General features: G+C 44.0%; 1 protein-coding gene across 1 annotated transcript; it reads right to left on the reverse strand.

Annotated features, from left to right (window-relative positions):
• Positions 1–11,125: 11,125 nt before the first annotated feature.
• On the reverse strand, positions 11,126–13,969 carry TMEM272 (transmembrane protein 272). Its single transcript, XM_088522292.1, has 2 exons — positions 13,890–13,969; positions 11,126–11,565 (listed from the first exon to the last, which is right to left on the reverse strand). The coding sequence occupies exon 2, from the start codon at positions 11,533–11,535 to the stop codon at positions 11,203–11,205; it is 333 nt and encodes a 110-aa protein (XP_088378418.1). The 5' UTR covers positions 11,536–11,565; positions 13,890–13,969; the 3' UTR covers positions 11,126–11,202.
• Between the last annotated feature and the right edge of the window lie 9,968 nt (positions 13,970–23,937).

Consider the following 23,937-nt stretch of genomic DNA (forward strand, 5'->3'; position numbering starts at 1 on the left):
CGTGCCACCTCTGCTGCTGCCGCCATGGCCATGGCAGCCCCCCTTCTGCCCTTACATAAAGGTGCCTGCCCATTAGATAAGGGCCCAGGAGGATGGAGGACACCCATGAGGTGCCACCATTACAGGCCGGCTGCCCGCCCACTCTCACAGAGGGGTGGAAATGGCAGCCGTCCTGACTGCTGCTTCCTGCAGCCCTTCAGGCCTTTGGCTTCCTTCCCTCTCCGCCTCTCCCTTCAGTTCATTTCCTTTCCAACCAGCCAGCAAGGAAAAGGATCTGTGTGGAGCCACCTGATCTGGCGTGATGGCACTAGTTTGGTCACACTTTGTCTTCACCCCGTGCTGTCACCTCCCCTCATGCCCCATGGCCGCCACGGCTCAGCCTGACGCATCTCTGGCCGCTGGCCGTGTCCTCACAAGTGTCCTAGCCGCTGTCACAGATGAGGTGTTGGCCTGTGGTAGTCCTTGGCCTCCCCCGTGCTGCTCTTGCTCTGGAAAATCACCACAGGGATATGCCCTTGCGCACACATAAATAACCTGTTTGCATCACCGAAAGGTGTTTTACACAACGTAAAATCCCATGGACCTCTAGCAGTGCAGGGGAGTGGTACTCAAGTGGCTGTTGAAATAGCTACAGGGAGATTGAAAATGTGCTCAGGTCCTCAGACATACCTTTTGGAGCTATGAGGTCCAAGGGACTTGTTTGGAGATGCAGATCTGGGCAATCCCTGTTAGCCCTAAGGAAATTGCCGTTACAGGTGTAACTGCATTTATAAACACACTAAAGGACTGTAGAGCTATGTAGCTCAGTTTGGAGATGTCAGATGAATTCATGGTGGTGAAAGAAAGGAGGGGTTCTGCCTTTTCTTGACCATATTTGTGATAGTCTGATGCTGGTTTTTGCAATGTCTAGGATTGCTGCTCGAGCCTCCCACTTGCCCAGAGAGCTGCCTAAATATCAGGTTCTCGCCCAAAAGTTGGTTCCTATCACGGAGCTGCAGCTTTGGAGCTCAGCCCTGCCTACATGTGCAGGGTGCTGTGAGTGAAATGAGGTTTTCCAGAGTGCAGAAGGCCACATTTTCACAAAAGTGTCTTCTGCTGTCCACTAATTGTCCAGCTAAAATGTTTTCAAATCTGAAAATGCTTATTCTTTGTATTAAAACATTTGAAAGAATTTATTTGAGTACTCACAACCCAGGATGATTTTAATTTATTTAGTTCTTGCAAATAGCTAGGACCTCTTGGCTAAAGTGTTTCTAAGCAATTCAGTCTGATTGTAATGCTCAAGATGAAGACTTCTGGCCCAGGAAGGAACAACTTGGCAATAGTGTGAGTGACAGCATGTTATTTCCTGTAATGAAAAAAGAATGGCAACCAGAACTACAGCTACATCCTATGATGTCTGTAAGTATATAATTGTAAGCAATATGGAAATAGTTTTGCGATCATCACCTACCAAGTGCAATTTGCAACCCAAACTGTACAGCCTAGGCTGCCATAATGATGTTACATAAAGACATTCGCTGTGAACAGAGCAGATGTTTGGCTTATGTGAGTCCTGTGCATGGTCTGCAATAATATTGCCTGAATCCCCTTACCCTCATATCCCTTTAGCTCCCCCTCGGCCTTGCAGTCTGCATAAATCTGGTCAGTTAATCTCCTTCAGAACCAGCTCTGGGAAAATGCAAAACATGGGGAAACCAGAAAGTGATGGGACTATGATGCCTGCCCTTATTAATATCCGGTCACAAAGCTGCAGCACTGCCCCACATTTTAATACTAGTTTAATACTAATTAGGGACTGTCCTCACCTTGGCTATGTAGCCCTGAGCGCACCTTGGGATGCTGTTATTGGAGCAGTAATGTGCCACGGTTGCTTACCCCGCAGAATTAGCTGCCTTCTTTACAGGAGGTATGCTTCCAAATTGAAAAACATCAACAAGTCCCCAGCAAATCAAAAAGCCAATCAAAGCGCCTATGAGTAAATGCAATCAGCTAGGTTATGCTTTATTCCCTTGCTTCTTATTTTACTCTGGTTATTCATAGGCACTCGGACTATAGCTTAGTACAAAGCAAAAATGAGTGACAGCTCTGATGTGTTTTGCTTGTCATTCCAGTAGAGGTTCTCAGACCAGGAATACCTCGCTGCAGTCGTCGGCTCTCTCTGAAGGTAAATAGGGAGTGTGCAGAGAGACACAGGGTGCTGCCTTCCTTGCAGCCTAAAACGTTCAGATTGAAGCTGGTAGAGCACAACTGAGATACATAAACCACCAACATGAGCAAGCGTGGTAAAAGCTGTCCATGAGTCAGACACAAAAATATAAGATATCCAGACAACGGAAGTAGCTTATAATAATTTGGGGTTAAGCGGTAATGTGAAATGATAGCATATTACTCGCATTATTTAACAGTCTCAGAGAAGATAAAATTTGCGGGAAGAGATCTGAATGCAGAGTGGGGATCAAGCGTCACTCTGGTATATACACAAAATCCTCTAAGGTTAGTGTATAAATCTAATAGCACCATTACTGTGGTGCTAGCCAGGGCCTCCTAACAAATGCCATTTCCAAGAAATTTTATCAGCATTGAGAAGTGGCGCCCTTTAAGCAGTAGCACCACACACGCAAACAGACGAAGCTGGAAGACGTTTGCTTACACTCACATGCTTTTCCAGTCGTGAGGGTCTAAACTTGCGCCCAAAAGGGAATCGTCAGATCACCGTGTTGACATACACATGTATAAATATTTCAGCCATGAAATTCTCTCTGCCTGGCCTAGCAGCTTCATTTCAGAACCAGCCTTTGAGAACTGGCCTAGCAGCTAGATTTTTCTGCATCCTTATTTCACCTCCCGGGATGTTTTGCTTTTGTGTTGTCCTTCTAGAAGCAGGAGATCGCAGAGATTGAGTGAATGCCCTCTGCTAACCCACCCATCACTGCAATGAGGCAGCAGGTGTCATGTGCCACAGGGAGGCTATAAGAGAATTTTCCTGCTAATTGGGTAGTGCCAGTGAAGGGCCTGCCTGGCATTACTCTCACAGGCAAAATTTCCATCCACATCAAGAGCGTTGGCTGCGCACTGCTTTTTATACTGAATTCTAGTTTGATACACAAGTTAGCTGAGTTAGAATCTGTTCTGGAGGTTTGAAAGAAATGGAAAGTTACAGTTTTGTGTTTCTTTCATGGTTGATATTAGTTTAGCATTAAAATCAGATAGCAGACTCTCCCAGATGGGAGGGATTTCTGAGGCAAGGAATTCTTCTCATTGATTAGCCACCAGCATCTGAGTTAGTTATCTCAGGCAATAACTGATACATATCCATATCCTGTCTGCCCTCAGAATAGGGAGGCTCCAGAGAGCCACAAGTCTGTGGCGCTCCTGGCATTTCCCCTATCTGAGCACAGAACAAGATAGCGTCACCCTGTCAATGTTTAGTCCTAATACAACAGACTCACTTTAACTATGTCCCTTGAGGACTGGACCCCCTTAAGGATGTCTGCCCTATCACATAACTCACAGCATATTTGTAGGTCCTGATTCTGCTATTGGCCATACTACATAAATGTTAGTTGAATCTCAGGCTCTCATTAGGTATTTAGCAGCTTTTTCTGTCCAAATCAAACTAAAACATGATTTGGAGGACAGTTTGCTTGAGGGATAATTAATTGCCAAGCAGTATGGGTGAAACTGGACTCACTCTTCTGTCCTAACAGTGCTTGCACCTTCATGCCCCCATATATGCCCTTATCCTGGGGCTTGTGACACACACTCTCAACCTCATACTCTAAAAATGCCACTACTGGACTGCAATGCAGCCCTTGCTATTTCAGACACTTTAGAAAGATAAAAGGACAATATATCTATATATTTATATGTCTTAAGGATACCACATTAAGCCCAGGGGAGATGGGAGCCACTGTGCACATCTGGGCCTGCAGTCGGGGACCCCTTGTTCAGGTAAGTGTATTTAGTAGCGTAGAAGTGGCATCTGAGGTTGTTAGATGTGCTCTCCACAAATACAAAAAAAAAAACTCAAAGGAAAAAAATAATCTGGAGAGTTGTATTTGTGACTCTCAAAGTATTACAGGTTTCATGTAGTGATGAACTGAGGCTTTCACAACTTCTTAAAGCACAATAGCTGGTGAAAAATGCCTCTCTGTCTCCCCACCTGGACTAATGGAAAATTATATCTAGAGTCAATCCATCTTTTTTCTTTTCTATCAAAGAACTGGGAGTTTTATCAAAGTATTAATTATCCCCCCCAAAACAAAATATTCATTGCTGTGAAGGGCTCTGTGCTATATGGCGTTTCAACATGTTTCATATTCCCAAGAGACAGCTCTAAAAGGCTGATAGAGTACTCAAGAGCTCCATAGCAATTATACATCATACAAGATGTTTATGAGCAGCTTCTTTGCCATCTTGCCAAGCTCATCTATTATTATTTTTTGGAGCGGCTAAAAGCTCTGTCTTGAGGACAACCAGCTCCTTTGCCGGCTCCTTACAGGAGATCTGGCAGGCTGCTTTGCCTTCTCTCCTTTCCTTGCAGTTACCGATTTTTTAATTAAGTCTCTGTGCCTGCCCCCATTAAGTCAATCAGAGCATCGCCGCTGATTGCGGTGGGAGCAGGAGCAGCCTTTAAGGGCCAGAGCTGCAGGAAAGCTCCGTGTCTGTAATCGGGGACGGCTTTACAAAGGAAGGGGGAACCACGTGCAAGTCACTGTCGTGTCAGGAGCCGCTGAGAGCTGAGTGTTTGCTTCAGCTGTGGGTGCTGGACGCTTGAAAACTCCCGCTGTAGAAAGCAGTGCTGCCCCAGTGCCTATAAGGATGATTAAGGGCTGTCATCAGCTCCGGGGAGGCAGTCAGCACCCTTTCCTTGACCCTGCTGAAGCAGGGGGTTTGGGGAGCAGCCAAAGAGCAGCATCCAGGCCCCGGAGCATTAGGGATACACCCGGATTGCTCACAGTTTGCAGGGAGAGAGAAGACAAAGCTGCTCATCTCGAATGCAGAGAGGGTCCGAGTTTTGAAATGCATGGTGTGTTTTTGAACAGCAGGACGTTTGCTTTGCTGGGCGCTCTCACACCCCGGCCACGGCGAGGTTTGCCAGCAGCTGTCATCAGCAGTGTGGGTTTCAGAGAGCAGCCAGGCTGTCCACGGACCAAATGGCCTTTTGTTCCTGGGAAACAAATGTGGCCAGCTCTGCTCAATCGCTCCTTTTTACCCAGCAACCAGGGAAAGGAATCTCGGCCTTGGCTTTAGCAGCAGTGGGGATTTGCCCTATGGACAGCTCGAGGGCCTTGGTCTCCTCCTGGTGTCTGAGACTACAGGGCCTCACGGGGACACACATGTCCTGGCAAGGACAGGGAACACTGTGGACCCTCCCGGAACTGACTGGGAGCAACAGCTAAATCTTATGAATTCCTCTCCTGCATCAATGCGAAATAGTTTATATACATTTGTGTAAACCGTTTTAAAAATAATGAGAGCTTTGTAGCTGATTTTCATCTCAGAAAATATATTTTTTAGTCCCTAAAAACCACAATTTTATGCCCATGACTGAAAGATAATCTTGGTATCCTTAGAGCAGACATCAGGCTTGAACACATTCGTGTCTGTTGCTGTGCTGTAGCAGTAATGCACTAACGCTTTCCGCAGCCACCAGCCTTTCTCTTAGTGCTTTTCTCTCGCTATAAATAATCACCCTGCCTGAATTGCTCATTTGGGAGCCTCGCTGTTCAGCTCATCTCCGTCGCATGCAGATGGAGGGTCTGCCTGGGGCTCCCGCAGTGACCCCGCATTTCTGAAGGCTTCTGGGATGAAGCCTGGGCTACAGGCTGGGGCAGCGGTGCTGCAAAAGAAAGAGGTAGGATCAGAAGGGAGCAAAACATGCCTATTGCGTATGGCTTTTGCACTCTTATCTTCCTCTGAGCCCGACTCCTGTGTTTGTTTTTCACATTTAAGGCCTAAAGTTAATGGGATCTTTACACGGGTCGCAGCAGATCTTGAAGCTGGTCTTGTATAGCGATGCTTATGGGTTTCCTGCCTCAGGTGAGTTCTGCTGTACTCCATCCAGCTCTTTTTTATTATTATTATTTTCTTATGCTTCCACAACTTTTAAAACTCATTTAGATTGATTATTCTGACATGGTTCTTACCACTAGGTTCCAGATACTACCTAATAGTCTAGATACTCTCACTACCTCAAAAGCAGGGCAGCACACAAACTTCAGCAGCTTGTGTGGCTGTCCTACACCGTGTTCAAATGCTAAAGGAACAGACTGAAGTTTTGTGTCCACAAGCAATCCACATGGTGTGAACACACAGAAATACCTGAATGTTACACATGTAAAGCTATGGAGCCAAACATCCTCTCCCAAGTAAGCAGCAGATGCCCTTACTAAAAGTCTTATTTCACCTAGTTATTGGAGGAAATATTTTAGAAGCTCATTAAAAATAATAAAGCAATTATTTTTGATGTACTATTATCCTGAAAGTAAATAGAATTTACTGATGTAAAATCCACACAAAAGTAAAATAGCAATACAAAGAGCAAGAAAAAAGCAAAGCAAATAAAAAGTTGTTGTCTGTAGCAACCTGTGAATAACTGTGTATAGCAGATATTTTTCTCCACTATTTTTACCCTGTGTAGCCAGGCTTGATACTGAAAGGCGAAATGTTTTTTTCAAAGCATTGGGAGTCTAAGCTATAAAGACATGAAGGTATCTAACTCATATGGAAATCAAGGAATGCTGGTTCCCAGGAAGCTTTCATGTATGCTGGACTATGGGGCCAGTTCTCAGCAACTTGTCCCTCTCACATTAGAGCTTTTGCACTGCAGCATGGAGAAGAGAATCACAGATTTCCCCTTCGCTTGGGTGTTAATGATCACGCACAAGAGCCAGTGCAGCAGAGATTCTAACCTGTGGGTGAACTCAGCCTCTGACAAAACTGTTCATCTCGCTGAAACTGCAGCAGGGTTGATTGTAATTAGCCTGATAGATAAATGCAAAGTAGCTTAATGAATAGGGTCTGTGGGATTTTCATGTACTCTGATAGCAAAACAGGAGCCTCAAGAAATGTTAGCAAAGAAGCAACAGTTTCAAAGTGCATTGCTGAGGGAACCACCCCATCTGCATTGCATGGAGAGCACACAGGAGTCTTCATTGTGAGGCAGTCTCCCTCAGCCAGGGCTGGGGGAAGACAAATAGTCAGATATAAGATTCAAGATAACTTTCAGAAAAATCTCTTTTAAACATTTAGCAGTCTGTAGCCCTTTGCTTGAAAAGCCAAAACATTTAGGCTCATTTACACCGGCTGTTCACATTTCAGGATCTGCAACATTTAAAACAGTTCTTGAAATAACCTAGAATAGCTTCTGCTATTGCCTCTTTTTTTTTCCTTTTTTTTTTTTTTTTCTCTGCACAGTCACCTTGTAGTTTTTAAGTGAGATGCCTTGGGACATCATAAAGCTCAGAGCAAGTGCAGTGAGAGAGATCTCTCTCTCCTCCACGACTGTGCACGGTTCCTATTTCTACTCCTGAGGATATTAAGCCGATGTCCATCTTTACTCTTTTGTTTGAGGCAGCAGGTAGGACTTCAGAGCTGTCTGAATTCAGCATTTGGATGGAAAGACTGAGACATTTATCTATCTGGCTGTGGCTTTTAAAATAGCTGTGGGAAGCTGCTCCTTAGAGCTTTACTACATTATGCCGATTCGCAAAGAAGGTGGAGTAGTGGGAGGAGAAATTTAATGTGGGCTATAAAATGTGCTAAGTGGAATTTATTTTATGGCTGCTTTCTTTGCACATGTGGTATGTATGTGCCTATAATCTGTGCGGTGTGTGCAGAAATACCTTTGTATCTTTGTATTTCCATACATATGGAAATCTATATATAGATTTCCATAGTACACACAACCAGCAGTGCACACGCTATGTAATCAATTGAAATAACCATTTTATTTTCTTTTAAAAGCTAGAAATAGATCTTCGCTTTTCAGGAAAGGAAGATGATTTAACTAGAATATTTATAGCTGATTTCTTCCATTGTAATCAGTGCATATTTATGAGATCAAAAAAATAGTTGAAGAGTATATTTTGTTCAGTTTCCAGAAAATCATTTATATTACTGTGACTGAAAAAAAAAGACATCTTTCAATTTTCAATTTTAGTCTAGTGGCAAAATAGTAAATACCAAGGTGTAAATTTTATCTTCAGGTAGTTGACTTCTGCATGTGTGTCTTCAGCCACCCACAACATTTTGTTGAAGAAATGTGTCTAAGCCCTCAGGGACTGAATGTATGACTGGGACACCATCAAACTAAGAGATTTAAGCAATTTAAGAAGTTGCTGTTTGCAAATTAAGATGCTGTGGACTGTGTCCAAGTTCCTAGATTACCGTTAAATCAAGATAAAATGCCTTAAATTAAAATACTTCCACTTAGATCTAGGCTTTATTTAGTCTTTGGAGCAGTCCAAGAGAACTTATGCAGCTAATGGTGGGTGTGGAGGGTAGTGGTAACGCAGTAAGCCACTGTGAATGAGTTGTATTTAATCACTCTTAGTATCCTTGAACGAGACACAGGTCTCTGGCTCATAATTGTGCCACTGAAGTTTCATAAATCACCACACATTTGACAAGCTCCTGTAACTATCCTCACAGAGGCACAAAGAAATTGCAAGGCACTGTGACTTAGCTGAAGCCTCTTCTGTGGTGGGCTGAACTAAAATACCCTCGTGTTTGCTCAGGCAGGAGTACAGGCCTGGACACTTGTCCCAGGACATGTGCAGTGACATGGTCATCGAGTGAGCAACGACTGGTTATCAAGGATGCTCCTAGCAGCATTTTGCAAGAAGAGGGTAATTTGTACTGGTGTCCTACGTATAGAGTATATGTAGTTAATTTATTGTTAAATTTCCCTTGCTGTGTCACTGAATTTAATTTTCCTTTTCATCCCTGCTTCAAGTTTCTGGATAAAATTCCTGTGTAATATTAAACAACAGTTTTGTTATACTCAAATGATGGAGTTATTCCTGCTCATACACAATTTCTTAAACGTCTTGGTATCTCAATGAATCAGAGATGTTCCCCACTGAAGGTAAAATCAGCTAGACCAGTTCAGAAGTGAGCACCGAAGATCTGCCTGTGTTGGAAGCCAAGAGCTCAGGGGCTAAACCAGCAAGTATCTGGGCAGAGAAGGAGCAGATCTGGGCTTCCCTTTTGGCAAGAGCCATGTGGCACAGGGGTGCAGCGCCACCAGAGAGGCAGCAGAGAGTGTGGAGTGGAGCAGCTCCTGGAAAAACACAGCCTATGGTTTCCTCCAGACGCTGTGTGATGCATGTGCATAATGAAAAGGTCGTCGTGGCCGTATCTCCCTGCATCCAAGCGTGCTCTGCCTAAGCGAGCTGGCAGTGTCAGGAGTTTCCACTGATTGCATTTCAGCACACGAACTTGCTAATCATGTACTGCGATGCTCCACTCCCAGCAGATTTTCCCATCCATTTTTCTCTAAGATCAGCTTTCTGCAGTTACCAGATAGCCTTCTATAATAAACGATTCTTAAAGCCAAGGCCTGAATTAAAATCAATATGGACTAAATGCACTGTTAGTTAACTGTGCAATATCTGCTGAGGTAAATGCTCGTGGCTGAGGACTGCTGGTTCCCACAGGCATTACACTGTTCAGCCTCAGACCCGATGAGGTTTACCAGATTGCTGAGGTTGTGCTAGAGATCTCACCCTTCCAGGGGAGCCCTGTAACTCTGGTAGCTTTCTCTAAATGAAGGTTTTGGGTGTGTAGCATTTAACTCAAAAAGGATACCCAAAACGCACATCCAATTTCTTGTTTAGGACTGCCTTGGTGCTTGTGTGGTAGGAACCCCCTCCACTTTCACCATATTAACAGAACTACATAAGAAGAAAAGTGGAAAGAACTCTTTATGCCACATTCATCACCACACAAATAACAATCTGCCAGGACCAGTTGCGGGCTAGTTCCATTACATGCCACAAAACAACAGTCTCTGCACGAGGCTGCTTTTTAAGCTGATACTGCTTTAACTTTAAGCTTTAACTGCTTGACTTAGTAGGTGTTTTCATTACCCCTGTCCATTAAGTACAGACTTCCATATGTGAAGCACCAATGTGAACAAATCAAACACACACTCACACCACGACCAGAGAAATGCAGAAAAAATTCTGAAAATTTCACATTCCCCCTCCATGTGCCATTATCATTTGTTACATTTAAAATACCAACATAGATGTTTTTTCTATAAACTTAATCTTTTCTATAAACTTCATTTCTATAAACTTAATCTCTTTCTATAAACTAATCTAAACTTAATCTCTCTTAAACTTAATGGCCTGACAACAATCTTTGTGTCAATGTGGTACTGACAAATAAGCATTGTACAAAAATGGAGGAAGAGGAGTTACCCCAGGCTGGGGAATGTTGAAAAACTGATCTGATACTCAGTAGCTCTTGTCTTGGTTCTTGCCTCTGACCAAGATTTACCAAGTGGCCTTAGCTCTGTTTCTGATGGATATATTCAGGCTACCCGTTTCAGCTTCCTGCTCAAAGTTCAAAAGACCATGGGGACATATTCAGGCCACCTTTTATACACATCCATATTGCTGTTACACCTGCTTACTGACTGGTCTAACACTGGTGTGGAAAGCTCTCTGGTGAGCATCCAAGTAACTGCTGAAGTCCATGCACCGTGCAAGGTGGTCTGAATACAGGTCCTTATCTCTACATGTCTTGACTTCCTTGTCTAAAGTGCATGGCCAGCAATGTACCTCAGCAAGGCCATGGAGGTGTTCAGATCCCAGGGAAGAGAACAGCATGCCTGCTTTTATAGGCAAAAGTGTACTCTGCTGAAATAAGTAAGGACACCTGGTTTTAGAAGATTTTATCAACTGCAGGAGCTTACTGCAGAATTTGGCAAGCAAGATAGAACATCCAACAGTTACAAAAGGGGCGCAAAAGTTAGAAAGAGTGCATCCTGGCATCTCTAGCAGCAATTTTACATGATTATGCTGTACCCCAGATCAGCTATTTCCAATGCTATGGTATTTTGCAATTTCCCCTTGCAGTTGGCAGGTATCATACATAGGTACAACACAGATGGACACAGGGGTGAATTATTGCCTTTTCTTCTTGTACACCCTATCCCAAACATCTAGGCCTTTATTTCTGTAGCATTTAGTCTTCCTCAGAAGAGTATCTTTGCCTGGAAAAACAATATATGCAGCAGCTACAGAAGATAAGGAGAAAGAGAACAGTATGGCTAGTGATGAGAACACCTACAGAAAAAATGTACAGGGTTTTATCACAGTAATCCTGAGGCTGGTGAAAAGGTGGGATGAAATTTGGCAGGTACACAGAAAACACCCAGTAGTTTCCCAGAATGAACCAGAGGAAGAGGAAGAGGCTGAGGGTCAGGTGGATGTAGTACTTGTGGGCATTCTGCCTCCAGGGATATTCATCATCGTCGTCGTCATCAATCACAACAGACTTGGAAAGCAGCTGCCTCATCTTGGTTGAGTCGTACAGCAGGAGAGTCACCTGGAGGCATCGGGGAAGAAAAGGAAATGAACAGATTTGCTGTGAAAATGCTGAACCCCATCTGGCCACAGCCAGATTGCGTGTGGGGAAGTCATGTAAGAGAAAGATGAGGAGCAATGAACTCCTGAGGAGCAAGTGAGATTTAGGCCAAACATTTGGAAAAACTTGTCAACAGCGAGGATGGGAAGGGATGAGAACAGACTATATGTGACAGTACAGTAGTCCCTGCACTGGGGACATTTACAAACAGGTAAGAGGAACTTCTGAATGACTTGAGTAGAGTTTTCCTACTTTGTAGGACTAGGTGTTGTAATCTCAAATACCCAGCTGTCCTCCTGCTTGTTGGAAGCCTCAGTCCTGTTTTAGATACTCAGTTTCCCATGCAAGGCTCCCTGCAGGTAGATGTGTCCTTGGGAAAAGGAAAACATTTTCTGAACTAGGGAAAAAAAATATTTGGATCTATGTTCTGCCTGGTTTATATTTGAGTCTATGTTTCCCATTTTCCAGAGGCAAGGCCTAGTGCCAGGGCATCCTGGGAACAGGACTTTCTTGCTCTTCCCCATTGCAGTTGTTCAACTGTGGATAAATGCTTAAGTATTTATTGGCAAAACAAGCTGTTTTCCTAGCCCACTGGTTGGCCCACTTGCACAAGTCCATGAGAAACACAGATTTATGTCCAGCGTGGGCAAAGGAGGGGTTTTCCACTTGTATTTCTCGCATCTCATCAGTGCTCAGACTTGGTTGGCTTGTTCAGACCAGCAGAGCACGTTCCTTGTCTTGGGAGATGTTTTCTTGTCTATGAGTCAGGCTCCTGACACAGAGGAACCCACTTGGCCCAGATTTCCATACGGGGGGCCTGCAGCTTGCATGGAAGATCCATAATATCGCATTAGCTTAGAGGGGAGCCCAGCACACAGGCAGCTGCCTGCACTCCAGCACCATCGTGCTCAGCAAAGGGAATGGGGTGACAGACAGGTGAGTATGGTGGTGACAGGAGGAAGTCAGGGAAAACTCCCAGGCGGATTTACCGAACTCAAATGCATCTAAGCAATTAATGGAAGACATTTGATCCTTGGCTGGCATATATAGGTTACCAGTGCCTTTTAAAATGATCAAGATACTAAAGAAACAGATGAGGAAGCTACAGATCTGTGAATATGAACCAGAATGACTAAACAGAGCCCATAGCAGGACAGTATTCTTTCAAGTCTTATTCTGGGAGTTCAAGTTAGCCAAACATACTGCTTAGTCACAGTTTCCATAAGATAATACTGGGCATGCTCATGGGTATAGCAGAGGGTAGACCTGAGACAGACGGAGTTTAGCTGAAAGACCTTGCCTCAAAAGATGGCTTATGAGTTAGGTAAACCAAACTCTTCTGAACGCAGGTATTGCTAGACTGCAAAATAACCCAGTCCCACTTTCATTGATGCCACATTCAAGCCATTATTTGATTTTGGTAGTAATATTAATTGATCCACTTACTATCTTGTTTAAGACAAGAAAAACTGACTTTAGTCACCAATAGCTGACACATACTCAACATTTTTTTGGTGAGGGCTTCAGTTCATTAGCATGAAACTCTTCTTTCAATTCTGATTTTTTTTTTCCCAGACTACTACTAAATGAACCTCTGACTGTACATGGAAGTTCAATGGTGTGATCAGATAACTTTGCATTTGCCATTTCAAATTCCTTACAAAAACATTAAGGATTTTTTACATTTTTTTCTCCACTTATTTACTGCCCAAAGGCCTTCATGGGGAATGATTTAATTCCCAGTTTAATTGGTTACCACTGTGTAAAGCTGAAGGGTATGCAGAGACTTGCAGAAGCACTGGCTGTCAGCAGTGAACTGTCATTTGCCCTATAGACAACCCCATTATAGCTTTACAGTGCCCAGGCTGTAACACAGACGGGGATGTCTCTGCCCGCCAAGGAGACTGGCAGCAAATATATATCTGCAAATGAAGGAGAAAGGTCTGGCAGGCTCAGAGGATTGCTTGGGGAAACAGGACTCCTTTTGCCATGGCTCTCCATGTTTTGTAGCCGTTTACATCAGCAGGGATGGTAACACAGATGCTCTGTGGATCTCCTAGATCCCTCAGATCACACCACCATGTATGGGACAACACTGAATAAAGCTCATTGGAGCCTCACTTGACTGATATGTGCTTTCAGTGCTGGGACAAGCACGGCCCGCTCCAGAGAGCTGTCTTCAGTGCTGCCTGCACACAGCTTTCTGCAGCCATCATCATGCCATAGCTTCAGCGTGTCAGATTCTCATCACACACAGCATTTTTCACACACAGAAAGCACATTACCTTTAAGCTGCCAATCACACCGCCCACCAACAGATATAATGGGATTAGTGGCTGAACTGGGCAGTCTTCCAAAAACTTCATTCCTGAATAGCAAAAAAATTAATAATGCTTATTATCGCCAGTGATCACGTAGTGCAACATGCTGTGCCATGAAAAGTAAAGATGCTGCAAGTGGAGTAATTATGCCCAAGCCTTGCATCCAACAGGGGCTGAATTGAGTGAGGTTTGTGTCTGATATTACAGGAGTGAGGGTCAGGAATAAGAATAGGGCAGGCCAAGGAGCAGGGTGCGAAAAGGGTCACAGGGTTGCAGCATCTGAGCCATCTACACAGGTACATTGGCTTCAACTCTTGTCTTTTTTTTAATGAATGATAAACTTAGATAGTCAGGAATATCCGGAGGAAGAACAGTTTTCTTCAGAAATAGAATATTCCACTGAAATTCAAAACTGTTCCTATAAATGAGGAATTCTGGAAAGCTTCTCCCAGGTCTTTCCTGCTCATTAGCTCCCATGTGTGTGGCAAGTTCTTGAGTCAGATGCCCTGGAACTTGGGAGCCAGAGCTCATGGGAGCTCCTGAAACCATTCCAGCTTCCCAGGTGGTTCATAGGGAACCAGAGAAGAACAAATTTTCAGGATGTTTGGGTTGCTGGAGACTTAAAACAGTGGTTGTTATGGAGCCAGGGATCCTGGCAACCCTCAAATCTACAGCTAGAAAGGAAAGCTGAGTAAGTTTTATGGAAGGGATTTTATGGCAGTATAAGGATAATGATGGCATTTGACACTGAAGCTTGTGATACAGGTCTGTGGCAGTGAGAGTCATCTGTCCAAATTTAGATGTCTGCAATGCAGGCATCCCTGTCTGAACCAGTTTCCTAGACTCTCTTTATAGGCAAAAGGGAGAAATAGACACTGCTAAAATCTAATTCATCTCATCCTAAGATAGACATTTAAAATAGGTCAGATGAACTGTGCCCTGAAAGTGCTTCTTTCTCTCTGTAACTGCACAGGGAATGTAGACAGCCAGCTGTCAATGTCTGAAGTTAGCTGAGATGAATCCCCTGCATAGATGTCCTAACCATTGGCATCTTCAGTCAATTTTAAACTGTGTGTTTCACTGCAATTTTACAGTATTGATCCAATATTTCAGACTTTTTGCTGAACATTTGTTTTTTTATTTGATGTATGATTTGTTTTTTAGGGGGATTTTTGACTTTCCTCTGAAGCACTGGGGTTACCTAGGCACAAGAATCTGAAAGTAACACACTGGTCTGAGCATCTTTCAGCAGAACATCTTACCCCCATGTTCAGGATTATAACTGAACAGGTGACACTGGGTCAGAAAAGAGGTACTAGAGGGGTTTGTTTTTGTTTTTGTTTTTACTTCTTTTGCAAGGAATCCTCCTCACATTGACTCTTTGTCCACTAAATCTACTACTATTGCTGGTCCAGACATTGAGGTCATCCTGTGCAGCTTTTATAGTGCAGTGTTTATTGTGTTTGTTTTGTTTTCTTACTGTAGATATTATGTCAGTCATAGGATGCAGGGATGTGTTTTGTGGTCTGCTGTGTGTAAGGGCTATGGAGGCCAATGAACTCTTTCATAGCAAACATCTATTACTAGCCTTTCCACAGCTGAAAAGGGCTGGACTTGGCCTCTGTGCCTTCTTGTCCCCTATTCCTAGTTGGTACTTTTTATCCATTTTGCCACTACTAAACACTAGGAGTCATTCTGGGCCTTGCCCAAAGTCCCAGCTTTACAGATTGGGCTGCAGGGAAGTCAGCGGGAATTAAATCATTTTCAGAAAGCAGCTGCCAGGGTGTCCAGAGCCCTGGCCCTATAGCAGCCTGCCACAGAAGCAGCTGGCTGGGGATTTCAGGGAGTATATTTCAGTTTAGGAACCTGGGTGATTGCTATTTCCAGTGTACTACTGAGATTTTGACCTGAGACAGACTTCAGGACAACTTGCCAATGTTTCTTTTCGTGGAGCTGCAGTTCTGTTTCCCACACAAGCCACTTCATACATGTGGCATGACAGTCATCAGGCTTGGGAAGGATTTGAATGAAAAGTAGTGACACTTAGTAGCTTGGGGGATATTTCCAGGCAAATATGGTGGGGAAAAGAAAGGTGGTGAATGGGGATAATACAGCAATAATTGAAAAAATACAGTGTTGTGGGTGAGTAAGAGATATGGACCTACAGTTGGCTGATGGACACTGACACCAGGCGTGTTCTCCTCTGGCTGTTAGTGGTGGGATAGATGAACCGTGAGAGATCAAAGCTTTGCTTCTTGCCAGAATGTTCTTTCCAGCACTCTCTTGGAGCTGCTAATATGCTGAATATAAGAATATGAGAATACCCTTCAGGCAACTATTGGGAGCACTTGAGAGGTAAGGAATTGTTTAATTTGGTGTAGGTATGGGGAGTAGTTCTGAGTTACTGTTGAACTGGGGAAAATTTAGATTGGCTATTATGGAAAAGATGCCATCAGGTTTCAAATGTGCATTAACTAACCAAGGAGACCACCATATGTAAAGGCAGTCTGGACAACCAGCAAGAATTGGTTATTTGGGGCAATCCTTTATTGATGGGAAAATAAAAACAATTTTTTTAAAAAAACAATTACTATTCTATTACTATTTTTGGAATGTTTGGTGAAAAAAAGTATCATCTCTATCAGTAAAAATTAGAAAGTGGTTAAACGACCCGTGATTTATATAATGTAACCTGTCTAGAGCTTGGAAAAAGTTGCTAAGTCCTCTTCATGTGCCCTGACTTGCACAGAAATTTCAGACTGTGTAATGTTAGTGTGTCATTACTGCTAAGGCTATCACTTAACCATCTCTGAGTTTTAAATAATATTATTAAAATTTATCTGTTAATGTTTGAAAATCTCTCACAGTTGTCCTCTAGAGAAAGCAAGGGACAAAATGCCTGGAGGCGCATCGTAAGTCATTCTCAGAGATCGTTGTAGCAGAATGTTATCAAAAAATCAAAGGGCTTCATTTCATTAATAAATATCTGCATTTTGCTTTGACATTTAGTTTTCCTAAAAATGCCTTTGCAGATGAGTAGCTGCAGGAAACAAATATCCTCCAGCAACACTATTTTATAATGACATTATCTCTTCATTTTAATAAATTGCAAAAAACAACAACAAAAAAAAAGGTCCTATATCTGATGTGGGAGATGTCCAGAATTCCATGCACTTTCCACTTCTCACTGATCTTAAAGAATATGAGATATTCCTGATATTCCTAAGAAATGAGTGATATTTATAAGTGATGAGATTCCAACCCTGGATTTCCTTCCAGAAGACTAGCTGTCAACTTGCATGCAAGCTGCACCACAGTGTAAATGATACCTTCCTACCCCTATTTCATAGCTTGGGTGTATTCAACCCAGCAAAATGCTAAAGCTAAAATCCTCTTATGGGATAAATAGCAATTTTAAGTCATGGATAAGCATAAAAGCCTAAGTGTTGAGATGTAACAGTTCAGCACATCTCCCTACTTCCTAATTGCTCCTTAATCCCAAATGAGAACTCTCTAATTCCTAATTAGGACTCCCTAATCAGAATACTACCACACTCGTCTCTGGGACTCACAAGGGACCAGATAAAGGAAGCAGCACCAACCTTTAGCTGAACATGTTTTATAAGGATCTGGTCAAATATAGGTGCCTACAGCTAGATTAGTTGTATAGATGACCTTAAAAGTCATCTCACCCTAATGCAGACACCCAAAAGAAGTGCCTGTTTCTCTCCATTGGCTCCAAGGGAAGCCCGGTTGCAGATGTGCACAGTCCTAAGCCAGGTGAGATGCATCTTGTCCACAGCATCTGGACATCCATAGAGTTAATTTGCACCATCTTTCATTAACAGTGAGAGAGATCTCAAGGACACCAATCTGTAATGACTGCAAAGGTTCCCGAGGACAAGACTTAAAAATAAAGTGATCCACACAGACTGGAAAAGGCTATCCCCAGTCTGTGAGACAAAGTCAAACATTGCATATAGGAGAAAAAACATGTAAATATAAATATAAAATGAGAAAGATCTGATAGGGAGCAGCATTGCCAAAAAGCATCTGGACTTACAATGCGCCGTAAACTAAATTGAAGCCAATGAGCTGATGCAGAGAGAGCATATTTCATATTTGCAGGAATCCTGCCTGTTAAACAGGGGAGCTAATTGCTCTGCACTCTTCATTCCTGAGTCTCAGCTGCAGTATTGTGCTCTGTCACATGTTTCTGAGGGGAAAAAATAGCTGTGTTGGCCAGAGGCCAGAGGAGAGAAGCAAAAAATGCCAAAAATCTACAGAAACAAGGCCCTGCAAGGACAGGTTGAAAGAACTGGGTTTTTGAAAAGAGGAGGTTGAGTGGGGCTATAACAACAGCCTACAACTACTTCAAAGGCTGTTGTGAGCGGGACAGTGACCAATCTGTCTTTGTGACCGTGGCGTGCAGGACAGCTGGTAATCTGTTTAATTTGCTATAGGGAAGATTTAGGTTGGATATAGAGAAAAATATTTTGACTAGGAGAGCCATAAAATGCTGAAATAGGCTCCCTGGGAAGCTCTGGAATTTCCTTGAGGAAGGACAAATCAGGCATCCGTCAGAGCTGCCATGAGCATGCAAATCCTGCCTGCAAGTGGACGTTGGCTGGCGTCTCTATCAATTTTTCTCAAAGTGTGGATCGCAACCCCAGGGAGGATGTGAAAGGCCCAAAGGAAGCCACAAAGTGCTACAAAAAAGGTCTTAAAAAAAAAACAGAAAATGATAATGAGAAAGAAAAGATGATGCCTAAGAAAGAAATAAAAGCCTCATGCATTTTAAAAATGTATAAAATTATGCAGCTGATAATATGTGCTCTTCCTTTCTTAAATATTCGATCTTGAAATGCGACCAGCAAATCCAGCCCTTAGGGGGTCATGCAGATGCACTTTCAAGAAGTTAGGGAAATAGCAGACTCGATGATCTCTTCTCCCCCTCCAGCCCTGTGCATTTAGGATTTTTGCAGTGCAGCTAATACAGAGGAGATCCAGATGAACAAAATCTCCTCAGCTATCAGATTCGGAGCTGCCTCCCACAGAAGGAACCAAAACTTTGCCAAGTGTTGGTAGCCTAAGCAGCAGTTGTGCCAAAATCAATGCTCCAGTTTTTAAAAAAAAAAAATGAGTGAGTTAAAATAGGCATAGGGCTCAGAACTTCATCGTTAAACAAATGAAAAAGTGCTTCAAATGACGCAAAAATGAGCAGTGCAAAAGCAGAAAAGTCACAGGGATCATTAAATTCAAGAAATTTAAGCGTTGTCGGATATGAAAATAAACATCCTGTGTCCTGCTTGGTACTGAGGTGACACAGTGGCAAAGGTTTTAAGACAAACAGGATACAATAACTGCTTCCTCCCTGCTGTATAGCGTGTGCTGTGATTCTGTGACTGAAGCTACAATATTAATATACTGTTTTTAAGGGATAAATATGAGAACAGCTGATATTTATGATGCTAGTTGGATTATGTTTATATGAATCACTGGTACTGGAAATATAACCACCTGGGCTCATTGGTTGGCTTTAAGAGAGACCTGTATTCCCCATGACAGAGTCTCTGAAGGAGAATTTAACAATTGCCCCAAAATATTTAATGCAGTTACATGAGCAAGTCTGTGACAAGAGCACCAGCTGCTGTAGATCCAATTATTTGAATAACTCGTCTCTCTCCGAGGTTGCATTAATCTGCCACACAGAGCCCGGGAACTTGTATTTTTACATTTCTTTCGTAGTCAGCTTACCTGTAAAAGCCATGGACAATGGGAGAGCCAGAAAAGCAAGGAGCCCAAATATAAAGCAAACTGTGGACAAAAAAAAAAAAAAAAAAAAAAAAAAAAAAAAAAGACAAATTAGAAAAAAAGTCATTACTGAGGGTGGCTGAAGCTGAAAGAACTGAAGTTTGATGCAGTGTTTTGCAGATGCTGTTTGTACATACAGCTGGGGAGAAGCAACAAGGTGGGAACATAGTGTTAATTGTGCATCCTTCAGGATGACCAGACCCAGCAAGGGGGTTGTCACTTCCCCAAAACTCAAGCTTCAGCTTTTAACTGATACATTTGTATTCCTTGTACCAGCAATGACAGGAGGAGAAACACAGACTGCTTCTGCTGCTGCTGTTCCTGGGTGTCTTGGTGCAAGGGCAGGCACTGGGCGCTCGCTGCTGCAGCCTGCATCAGCAGCAGGGACCCTGACAGGTTCCTGTGCAGCAGTGAGTAACTTTGCACGCGCTGATCCATGGCAACTGATGAGCCATAACTGTTTGCTAGGCAAACAGCAGCTTTGCTGCCATCCCACTCCGTTGTCAGTGATGGCTGCAATAACCTGGCGCTGCTGCAGGCGCGGGTCGCTCTTGGCTGGCCCGGCTTCCCAACAGTGACCACGGAGGCGGGCGCCCTGCACGGAGCTGCCGAATCACCCTGCGAGACACGCGGCTTCGCCGACAGCCCCTGGGCTCAGCCTCTCCCTTTCCCTGAATGCTGCACACTCTGGAGATCCTTCTCCTCTTTCAGTAGCCTCCTACCCTTGACTAAGCTCTTTCACACACTCGCAGCCTCTTGTTAGGTCAATTCTGCCAGAATTTCCCTTTTCACCAGAAGTCACATTTCGTGACAGGCACTCTTGCTGTTACATTACCTGGAGTTTCAATTTCATATTCTGAATCTGTGTTATTATAGTCGAGTTGGCTTTGAAACACGACTGTGAACGTTACCTTCAAATAACACCCAGTTTATCTATTACTGAAATGAGCACAATTCAGTCATGCAGGAGAAGCATCAGCTGGACCATCAGGACCAGCAAACCATTGCTGTCACCGTCTGGCTCTCAGAGCAGAAGCCACCCCTCTGCCTGAGGCTTCGTATCCCTCCCCTGCTTCTGCCTGTGCTGCATGAGCAAGGGATAAGGAGCAGGGAAAAAGGAGCCCGGCAGCAGGGAAAATGATGTCACTTCTTAGTTGTGCCTGTGCTCCCTGGGGAGGGAGGGCTTGGCAGGGCACAGGGCGACGTGGGACAGTGCATCCAGCACCCCCACATCCGCATTTCCTCTAGCGTGTACCTAACAGCGCCATTTTGGAGGGGAGAGATGGGGGGCAGGGACTGCTCACAGCTCGGGAGAAGGAGATATTGCCTCCTTAATTCCCTTCCCTGAAACCGTCACTGGGAATGTAATTACTCATTATCTCCCCATTCAGCTTCAGCCTCTTAGTCCTCGAACTGGAGGGGCAGATGCCTGGGCTGGGAAGGCCTCCAGATTTGTGCTTAGCAAAGTGAGACCCTCAGCAATCGGCGGCGCGACCGGCAGCGCTCGGCAGGCCCTCACGTTGCGGCTCGCTGCACTAGAGACTGGCTTCCCCCAGACGTGTGGGGTTTTCACAGGAATCTTCCCTGCTCAGGACACACACGTTCTGCTGGGATTTGTTTGGGTTTTGCTGCCCCATTCTGGCGTGAAGGCAGATTGCTGGGAAAAATGTGGCTCGCGCAGGGCGGTAAGGATGGCACAGCTCTGCAGAGGAGAAGGTGGGACCCAGGAAGCTTCATGCTGCCGCTTATGGCATTTTTGAGTTGCTGATATCACCTCATGAGCCAAGCAGAGATGTCTGAGGATGCATTGTCATAAAAGGTTGCAAGAAAAGGCTGGTAGTCGGTAAAAACATAGGCTAGGTGAGTGAAACATTTCCAGCCCCAGCTCAGAAGAACATCTGTCCTGAGAAGTCAGTATCAAGGCTGAGTTTTCAAGCTCCTGCTGGAGTCTCCCCATGCTCTTCCACCATACAATGGTAAATGAGCTCGAAGCAAACACTAATGAGCTGAGCTGATCTGAAACTTCCAGGCTTCATTTTGCTGCCTGTATTTTTCCAAGCACCTGGAAGTTTCACATCGGCTCAGGTTCTCGTGGGATTTTCAGAGGTGACTTATGAGTGTAAATCCTCACCTACCCACTGTGCTTACACAGCAGGCTAACATGGTTTTACTGCTGCCTACTCAGGAGAGGTCTGTACTGGATGCAGGAATAAATGAAGTGCTGTATACATTAACCATCGCTCCCAAAGGCTGTTTGTTCTATGGGCTGCCAGGCTTTTGCCATGAGTTGATGTCTGGCCACAAAAAGGATTTTTTGATGAGATGCTGTCAGCTCCCAGGCTAATTCCCTACTTACCCCAGGGTTTATCTGCACAGGCAAGTCGAGCAAAATTGTTTAGGGCATTTGAGTGCCAGGGAGTGTCACTGTATCAGATGGGCTCCCACAAAGGAATGGAGAAAAAAATTGGTGAAAAACTTTGGAAAAAGAGAATTAAATCAGTGCATCTTGGCCAGACAAATAAGAGAAAATAGCAACAGGGTCTGAGCCCTAACGAAGAAGTGTGGGTGACCCAAGAGGTAGAGAAATGAGAAATAAGGTGAACTTGAGTAAAAACAGAAATTGAGTTGGCTACGAGGGGAAATACTGTAGGATGTATATTAATGGAACAGTCTTTACGAACAAATGGCAGGAATCCCATTCCTGGGGTAATTCATTCCCCTGACCAGTAGAGATGCTCAGCAGCTGGGGGATTAAATGTTTGGAGCAGCCATCCCCATGGAGCCCCAGGGCAAAACTCCAGGCAGTGTGAGCCTTGGAGGCCAAATCCAGCCTCAGGAGCTCCAGCTGCTTATTGTGTGCCATTACGTTGGGTTAGGAAAGGTTTTAGTGTGATGAAATAGCTCCTGGACACCCAGCAACCTGTGCCAGCCCCATAACTCCACGGATGTAAGCACCTGGCTCCAGCACTGGCCCTGGTGGAGACGCTTTCCTCAGAGATGCTTCTGAGTACGGACGTGTCTGCACCCTGGGGACCTTCACCCTGCTGGGGTTTACAGGCTCTCGCAGGGTTAAGCAGTGCTGCAGATGGCTTCTCTCAGCTGCATGCCATGGTTTAGGTAGTCGGGGTTGGGCTCCTTGTGATTCATTTCCAGGGGCACCTTTTAAACAAGTGTTTAGCAACACAAGAGAATGATTACATAAAGAATGTTGCTTTGCAATAAACCCAGGGTGGAGAATCAGCACTCATTTTGGGGGGTCAGTTAATTAAAGGCTGTCCTTATGTTTTGAACTTAAATTGCTACACCAAAAAAAAAAAAAAAGAGAGAGAACTTAAATGCTGCTTTAGAGATATGTTAGCTCTTCAAAATTCTTTAAATAACAGCACACCACAGGCACACATATGTGGCTATGCTGAAGCGCTGTTTGGAAACTATATTCTGGACAACAAGAAATGTGAAATGAGGCATCCCTGAAGTATGGAAGGCTTGCATTTTAATGATCAGAAAATCAGTTCTGAATGAACTAACTGATCCATAGCAAAAGCGAGATGATTTTGAATGTAAATGTCAAGAAAACCTAAAGGTAGCAGGTTCCTTGGAATGGTATTGCTGCTTCTGGATGCCCTGATGTAAGAGAGCATAGGGGAGACCAGAACTAATTCCATTCCTCTGAAACATTTCAGAAGGGTCATATGTGTTCCCAGGCTTGTTAAAGCCCCAGTGGTGATACAATACCAGCAGGGAAGGATGGCGTTTTGGTTGCAGTGGGTAGGAGCAGGGACTGGAGCAAACGCTCGCTCCATGCGCCAAGCTCCCCAGAAGTGGCTTCATCAGCCTGAACTTTGGGAGCCTTTCAAGTAAAGCCAAAACCATTAATATAAAAGATCTCAAGGTAGCAGTCATAGACTGACAGTAATTTGTGTGGGTGAAGTATCAATTATGGCAAGGAGTTAAATATGTTAAGGAGTTTTCTTCTCTTCATTTTTGAGTAAATTTAGAAATTGTTACTGCCTAAAAGCAAAAGCAAAAGGCACTTGGAGCTCAGAGCAAAAAGCAAGATACAGCTGGAGGGAATACATTGCATTAAAAACCTTGGATTTTGGCAGGGAGCTATCCCTGCCAACTCCATTGCATTCCTGGTCTTATGAAATCCCCCACCACTGAAGTGTGTTTCTCCTGAGCTCATGCAGCCCCAGGA

The sequence above is a fragment of the Tinamus guttatus genome, unplaced genomic scaffold (assembly GCF_059628265.1).
Source record: "Tinamus guttatus ecotype Peru unplaced genomic scaffold, ASM5962826v1 Tinamus_guttatus_pri_ptg000150l, whole genome shotgun sequence".
Lineage (NCBI taxonomy): Eukaryota > Metazoa > Chordata > Aves > Tinamiformes > Tinamidae > Tinamus > Tinamus guttatus.

Excerpts from the sequence above, each read along its gene's own strand:
- TMEM272 (XM_088522292.1), bottom strand. The coding sequence starts at position 11,535 with ATGAGGCAGCTGCTTTCCAAGTCTGTTGTGATTGATGACGACGACGAT.